General features: G+C 36.2%; 1 protein-coding gene across 1 annotated transcript in view; it reads right to left on the reverse strand.

The window, feature by feature from the left end:
- Positions 1-6,582: 6,582 nt before the first annotated feature.
- The window catches only part of ZNF804A (zinc finger protein 804A), a 71,391-nt gene continuing 70,125 nt past the window's right edge, over positions 6,583-7,848 (reverse strand). The window contains 1 exon segment of the mRNA XM_029933290.1: positions 6,583-7,848. This exon segment is cut by the window's right edge and continues 100 nt beyond it. Within this exon segment, the coding sequence (XP_029789150.1) occupies positions 7,678-7,848 (171 nt within the window). The 3' untranslated portion in view covers positions 6,583-7,677.

Genomic DNA, 7,848 nt, shown 5'->3' on the forward strand with positions numbered 1-7,848 from the left:
AAAGATTTGAAGGTGAGAGAAATGCAGCACACCTGAGGGCAAGTGAGCCTGGTTGGATACTAGAACAATGACCTCCTTATGAGTGGCTGAGTTTATTACCAGGGAGAGTTGTATTCAGTGCCTGATTTTAACTTTATAACCTCTCCATCCCTTAAAAATATCCCATGTCTTCATCAGAAGGTTATATTTGTGTTCTAGTGTAACACAGACATAGTGTGGCCTGCTCCACTCTACCTCTTGACTGTGGCTGTAAGGAGAGAGAGAAGCGTCATCAAAGGACCACGTCCAGGAGTTCCAGGAAGCCACTAGCATGCAGGACATTATGCACTGGATCCCGGAGAGAAGGGAGAAAGCATCTGGTCCCATAAAGCACTTCCTAAGCTTCCAAGTAATGACTCAGAAAATTTAAAACCACAACAAAAACACTTTCCTCACTAATCTCTGAGCTCACAGTATATAGGTGGATTTAATTTATGTATAAAAATACTATAATTTGTTATTTTTCACATAGACACAATTTAATTTTCAATTCCATTTAAAAGTCTATATTCGAAGCCGTTTTAAAAAACATCTTTACTATTAGTAAACCCATTTCCCAGTCAAAATGCACGAGCTATTCTTGACATAGATGTGGACTCCCATACCTGGACAGTATTACTATAATAAGCTTTAATAGCTACCTCCAACTGTAGCTACACTTACCAGTATGCAAATGAATTTCTGTAGCGTCCTCTCCGTGCTGTCATGTTTAGGCAAAAATTATATAAGGAAATAATAGTATATCATATGAATACCGGAAAAACATTTTGATTCTCAATTTCACAAATAAATCTTTGTTTAGCAATCAAAAAAGACAATGTCAAAATGGTATTCTATATTGGCACAGGGGAAAGGCAAGCTCGTTGGCAGTCCTTGGGTATACAAAATGCAATTAGAATTGCTAATATCTAAAATGTATTTAAAATACTACATTGTGCTTGACTCTACTTTATAAATAGTATGGGGGTGCCTGGGTGGCTCAGTTGGTTAGGCGTCCAGCTTCGGCTCAGGTCATGATCGCACGGTTCATGGGTTCGAGCCCCGCGTCAGGCTCTGTGCTGACAGCTAGCTCAGAGCCTGGAGCCTGCTTCCAATTCTGTATCTCCCTCTCTCTCTGACCCTCCCCTGATCACGCTGTCTCTGTCTGTCTTTCAAAAATAAATAAAAACATTTAAAAAAAAAGAAATAGTATGGCTTCATAAAGGTCATGGTCAGGACAGTTGCATTTCTGGACAGAGTATAGATTTCTCACCCCAGTAGAACATTTCTATCATTTCTATCATTTTTGTTTCAGTACAACTGTTCTGGGGATAGAAGCCACTTAATAAAACCTATAATCAGTTTTCTTTTATAATTTTACTGTGAAGATTAATGCCTTCCCAACTTACATAAGTTAAAGTAATAGCCACTTGTAAAGTAATTTACTTCAAAAACTACCTGAAAATGTAAGCAGGTTAGTTGAAACTCAAAGCATTAATTGGAAACTTAGTTTTCAAAGGGTTGTTGTAAATTTAATATAGGCTGCAAAATTAAGGCAGCTAAAATGTTGGGTTTTTTAAAACTCACTCTCCGTGAGATCAAGAAATATGATGGGAATTTATTAAAAAGGGGATAATGTGTAATATAAGTCAATAAGCATTTAGGGTCAACATAATTAATTTAGGGACAGAGGTGAGTTTCAATAAGTACAATTAGGTGGTTAAGACATAGTGTCCAGGTAGGAAGTTCAAGCAATGAAAAGAGGCTGAATCAATTAGGAGCAATACAAAAGGAAGCCATACAAAGGCAATGCAATTGGGGCAATATAAACACCAAGCAGCATATAGTGCTGACAGGAGCTTGGAAGGAACCAAAGAGCTGGTCTTTTTTAAAGTGGATCATGGACTTAGTAGGGTATCCAGTGAGCTTGCTTATTCATTGATAGGGTTTGCCAGTTAGAAGTCCAGTTGTTGAACTAAGGCAGTGAGGCAGGGAGGATGTGCTGTTTCATGCATGAACATTAGAATCTTTCTTCTAGTTCACTGAATCTGACCTCCTGTTGAGTCTGATGACTATTCAGTTCTGAGAGTAGTTCCTGGTTATAGAAATTAAATATGGAAGAGAATAGGAGAACCTATCCTGAGGAGATTGAAGGCCAAATATAAGTCCTGTCTTTGAAACTCCTTCACGTTATGTATAGGTGCCACTCAAAGAACTTTCTGCCTATATTACCAGTAGACACATTGAAGAATAAAATACAATTTATATTTAATGAGGGAATTAAAATAGCCTTAGGGATAATTAATACAAAAAATATGGAAACAATATTATTCAAAAATTATAATTAATTCAAGGGAAATGGGAAGAGAGCTATATTTTAGAATCTAAACTATATTTTAAATAGTGTGAAGATACTAAAGACATAGAAAGTATACCCTATAAAAATTTAGAATGAAATTTATAAAATATAAAATGCAGCCATTAAAACCAGAATCAAAAAAGAAAAGTATTAAATATGCAAACAATACATTCAAAGTATTACCACAAAAATGATACAATTGATGAAAATAATTAGGTCTATTAAAAGTAAGGTTTTAGGAGATTAAAAAGGGAGTAAAGTCTGTTACATTATTAGTTATTTTGGCTTTTTGGGGTTTTTTTTGGCCCAGAGCCTCCAGGCTCAAGTAGATTCCAAGCTCATGTTCTCAAGTATTGAAGGCTCAGGGCAGGTGTTAGTATACAAGCTGCATCTATGAATAAATAAAAGAATCTTGCTCTAGGCATTTAACTTACTGAGCAATGTTGCCTTTGTGTGAAAAAAAAAGTAACCTTTTCCTCTGCGCCAATGCTGGGTCAGGGGAGGGGTACACAATCCATAGAGCTGGCAGATGGTGGGGTAGATTTCGATCATATTTGACAGACACCTCAAAACAAATTGCACAGCTTTTTACTGCTGCCTCTAAAGCAACAGCCTGGACCTCAACTGATGGTGTGAGTCTTAAGCCTTTATCTAATTTTATTTGTGAGAGAAAATAAACAGCTTATTGGAAAACTTCCCTGATGGCAAATTTCACTCCTAAGGACAGCGGCTTAGGCAGGCAAATAAGCAGCAGGGTGGGGAGGGGGGAGAATTGAATGAACAATGGAGACTGCTGCACAGTGGGGAAAAAAGGGCATCAGTGAATATAAACTCAATCCATTATGATTGACTAATAATGACATAGAAAACCAAATGGCTAAACATAAGATTTTGCATGTCTCCTCTTTTTTTTTTTCCAGACTTGGATATCTGAGTAACAGGAGAGGTTCTTTTTATTTCTTTATCTCCAAAATTTGGTGTTTGACACATCACGTGTTAATGCTTGATGACAAATACTAAAAAAAAGATGAGAAATAGAAGATAGATAGACAGATGATAGAGTGAGTGAAGCTTGTGCATTCTTCCTGGAGTGGGGAACAAGTTTCAAATCATACTTTGATTATTGATTATGGAATTTTATTTTAAATGATTCATAATTCCTCTAGGAAGAAGTTATTCACACTAAATGGTGTCTTAAAGTTTTAGTTTGTGGAGAACATGACATTTTCATTTAAACTGATGTAGGATCAATTTGGAGTAAAAACTGATAACAGTTCTGGGACTCTGTAATGCAATCTGTATAGCTTTAATTACATTTTTTTCCAACCCATTTTATTCCCTCATTCAACAAACTTTTACTGAGGTTTTATTATGAGTCATATGCTCCATTGACTTAAGGAGCTCTTAATCTTGTGTGACAAATAAGATAATATATTCAACACAGTGTTTATGACAAACTTTGTGCACAGCATGTTGTGTGAACCTAGAGGATAGGAAGCTAACTCATCTGTGGGAGAGGGAATCTGGGAAAGATGTACAAAAGAAACTGACACTCCAGTTGAGTGTAACACATTACTAACTATCCAAGTTAGGATAAATACAAGGAGTAAAGCGCTCAGGATAACAGAACATGATCACACAAACTCAGAGATGTTTGTAACTAAGTCAGTTAGAGTGGTTAGTCCAGAGGAGTGCTGGACTGAAGTTCCTAAGTAGAGACTGATATCTAATTCACCATAAAGTTTCCACTACAGTCTTGAGACTTTCATGCTTATTCTGATAATAAGTGAGATTCCGTAATAGGTTTTAAAATAAGGGAGTGTCTTAAAAAGTTTGCATTTTAAAAATGGATCCCTGGCAACAGTGGAAAGAATGGCTAGTAGGAATGGGAAATTGGGCAAAGAGACATTAATTTATAAGAGCAATTCAGCAATTCAGCTTATGGACTACAAGGGCTAGAACTATATAGAGTGGACAGGCAGGAAAAACTTGAGAAATAAAATAATTAAGGAAATAGAGCCAAAATGGTTCATTGATTGCTTTGACGTGGCTCTGGCTTCTGATTCAGATAACAAGAATGTGTTTTGCTTTTTTTTTTTTAATGGTATTCACAGAGCTTAGAAACACAAGACAAAGACCAGGTTTCAGTGCTACCAATAATGAAAGATCTTGAGTTTGAGGTTTAAGTTCAAAACACATGGTAGATATTCATGTTGAGATGCCCTGTGGGCAGTTTGATATTGCCATTCAGCTCATAAAAGAATTTGGAGACACATTATATCTATGTCTATATCATTAGATATACATGAAAGAGAGAGATGGTTGTTGAAGTTGTGAATGAGTTCCCTTTCTGTCATAATGTGAATCCTTTTGTTACTTGGCTACAGTTACTTTCCATGTTTAGATTCATTCTATATTCCAAATCATTCATCTTTAAAATAACAAATATAGCAATGCTTGTAACTACAGACTAGAGATGGTGGGTAAGAGATAGTGTTGGAATCATTTAAACCTCCCAATAGTATAAAATGTACCATAGTTTATGCCAGAAGAGGACTGGGATTTCAGCTCCAAGACCCATGAACAAGCCCTCCGCCAGTGCCCAAACCTACGTCCAGAGTATGGCTGTTACATTGGCCTGAATTTTGCTGCCAACAATATGAGCATGACCGGGGGCCCTCCAACAGCCCCACTGCCTCTTCAGTTCACCCTGACTTAACCTGTCTGATTGCTTTGCTCATTGCTGATCTTCAGGCCATCAGCCTGATTCCTTTGATTCTGGGAGTGGTGTTGTCAGAGCAGGTTACAAGTATCTCATCATACATTCATTTTGAGTCCAAGATGTGTAGCAGATGCTTCAACTATGTAAGCAACATCTTATCAGATATGTTGAATATTTAGGTGAATTATTTATGACCAAAATGGCTTTGGCGTGCTTAACTAACACTCATTTCTTCTCCAGGCATTGATATACATGAGAACCGATTAATTTATCTGTCAAGTTGAATTTCAATAGTTTTAACTGAGAACTTCCTTCCTCAAACTTTCCAGAAATCTCCATCACATAGCTAATAACTTGATTATAAGTATTCAAGTATACTCTGTTACAACTATAGAGTTAACCAAATCTTTTAACAAAACGAAATGTAGGAGAGGACCAGAATTGAAAAAGAAAAGTAAAAGGAATGACTAACATGGAGAAAGAAAAATGGGAGACACACATACACACAAATGTCTGCAATGAAACTGAGACGGAAAAGATCAAAGGAAAAGGAATTAAAGAATAGAACAAGAGGTACGAGAAGAACCAGGGGCGTGACAGGAGATGACAAAAAGAAGAGAGAAAATCTGCGTGTTTAAAGTTGAACACTCAGTTTGATTTTGAACAGCAGAAAAAACAATCCTTATCTGACAGATTAAAAATGAACTGGGTCAGCATTCCCCAGTAGATATGCCCATCTATTTTACCTTCAAAGATAGTTTCAAACATTTTGCTTCAGGAAAAATCATCTGTTCCAATTTTAGTTTCCATTTTTGGAACATGTTATCTCAGAACATTTGAAATGGAATTGCTTCCCTTACTATTTTTATTTTCTTATTTGTCAATCATAAAATAGCATATGCAGTCTCTCACACCATGTTTTCAGGAAAACACTTAAATCAATGATTAATACAGCAAATAATCGAGAAAGTTAACAACCTAGATATTCTCTTTCCTCCCGCTCTATTTAAAATAGTTCAATATAGATTATTCTGTTATGGGGAGATACAGTTATGCTCAATATCGTTTAGGGTAACAAATTCCTACAGTAGACGTAGAAATTAGCATTTCCTCACTACAGCACCACTTAAATGTTGCTCTCCCTTTGGAAGAACTCAGTTGTCCTCTCTGATGCTGGGATTCATTCCTGGGCTGCTGTAACTCTTTATCATTTGCAAATGGTAAGGTGAACCTTCTCTACCAGGCACATGGGCTTTGTCTTACCAAGTGGCATAGACCAGGTCACATATGTATTGGAAGAGAGTGATGTTCCCTAGTTTTCTATTGAATAATTATATTGTTCAGTACATGTAAAAGCACTTGAGTGAATAATCATGCAGAGATCTTTAAAAATAAAGCAGAATCTGGAAGGGTGGTGTGAAACTGTTCTAATTGCTCCTGGGTGATTTGGAAATATGTTACAAACATGACTACTAGAAAGATGTTCAGAAGGAAGAGCTATGTATTTAATCTCCTTCCCACTCCCAGATTCTCAATTAAGAGTATATCCAGATACAGATTGTGTTTATGCCATTCTGCCCCCGAAGTTAGATATGGATAGTGATTTATTAATTAAACCCATTCTTTAATCCATGCCAATATTATTATATACAAAATTTCCTGCAACAATTAAAAATAAACATAATACATTTGAGAACTTTAACATACAAAAAGTTATAAGAATTTATATTGGTTATTTGCTATTTCTTGTCCACTAGTGCTATTTTACAGTTCCTGAAAGAATACTATGTACTTTGCATTTTTTTTTGAGTTATCCCTCCCCCAACACTGACATTACTTTTACAAAAATGGTTTATTGACTAGAGGGCCAATTGTTCAGGAAATATAGTAATCGCTGAGTATAAGCGGCATTAGAACAAACAGAAAAACAAATGGACCTTTTTAACTTATTCTGAAAGGTGATGTCACAGTTTAAGCATTGATAGGCTATGAAGATTTTATGTTGAGCCTCTGAGGTTCAGAGATAATAATGGACAGAAAAAACAATGTAAATCCAAAACCTACTATTACTGTACATTCCCAAAACAGTGAAAACGAACTAAAACAAAGTTTGAATTACTTAAATACTTAACAAAAATTTATTGCAAGAGATATATTTCACTGAATTTACAGTTTCAAGGAACATGGTACAAAACGTAGTGCCATCAGCTTTGTCTAAACATTAAATAGATGCAAATACACAAAGATTAAAAAAAAGCAAGGAGCATACTTTACAACATAAATTACAGTTCTATAAATATATCTTATGTACATTATACATACTCTTAAGACACCATCTTAATGTACAGCATATATTGTATTGGTTTTCAAACTATTCAGTGTCTTAATAATATTATGTATCAGAAACTTAATAATTTATTTGCATCATTACACTTACAGTAAATGATTTCATATCAACGAGGCCATAGTTTGGCTAGTTTATTCCACCATTTCAATAGGCAATTATGCACTTCGATCAGCGTTTAGGCAGATAGCAATAGGTTTCACGTGAACCTTTTCTCCCCCTTCATGGCGGGGACTAGAACAGGGGCTGCAGTGGGATGACAGTAGGGTGCGGGGAAAGCAGTGATGGGAAGAGGGCATGGGGCAAAGGTGGGAAAGCCAGATGGCTAGGATGAAGAACTGAAGCTGGGATGACTGGCATCTGAGGAGGAGCCACGAAAGTTGGCTGGTTCCCAGGACAAAGCCT

Source organism: Suricata suricatta, chromosome 3, assembly GCF_006229205.1.
Source record: "Suricata suricatta isolate VVHF042 chromosome 3, meerkat_22Aug2017_6uvM2_HiC, whole genome shotgun sequence".
Lineage (NCBI taxonomy): Eukaryota > Metazoa > Chordata > Mammalia > Carnivora > Herpestidae > Suricata > Suricata suricatta.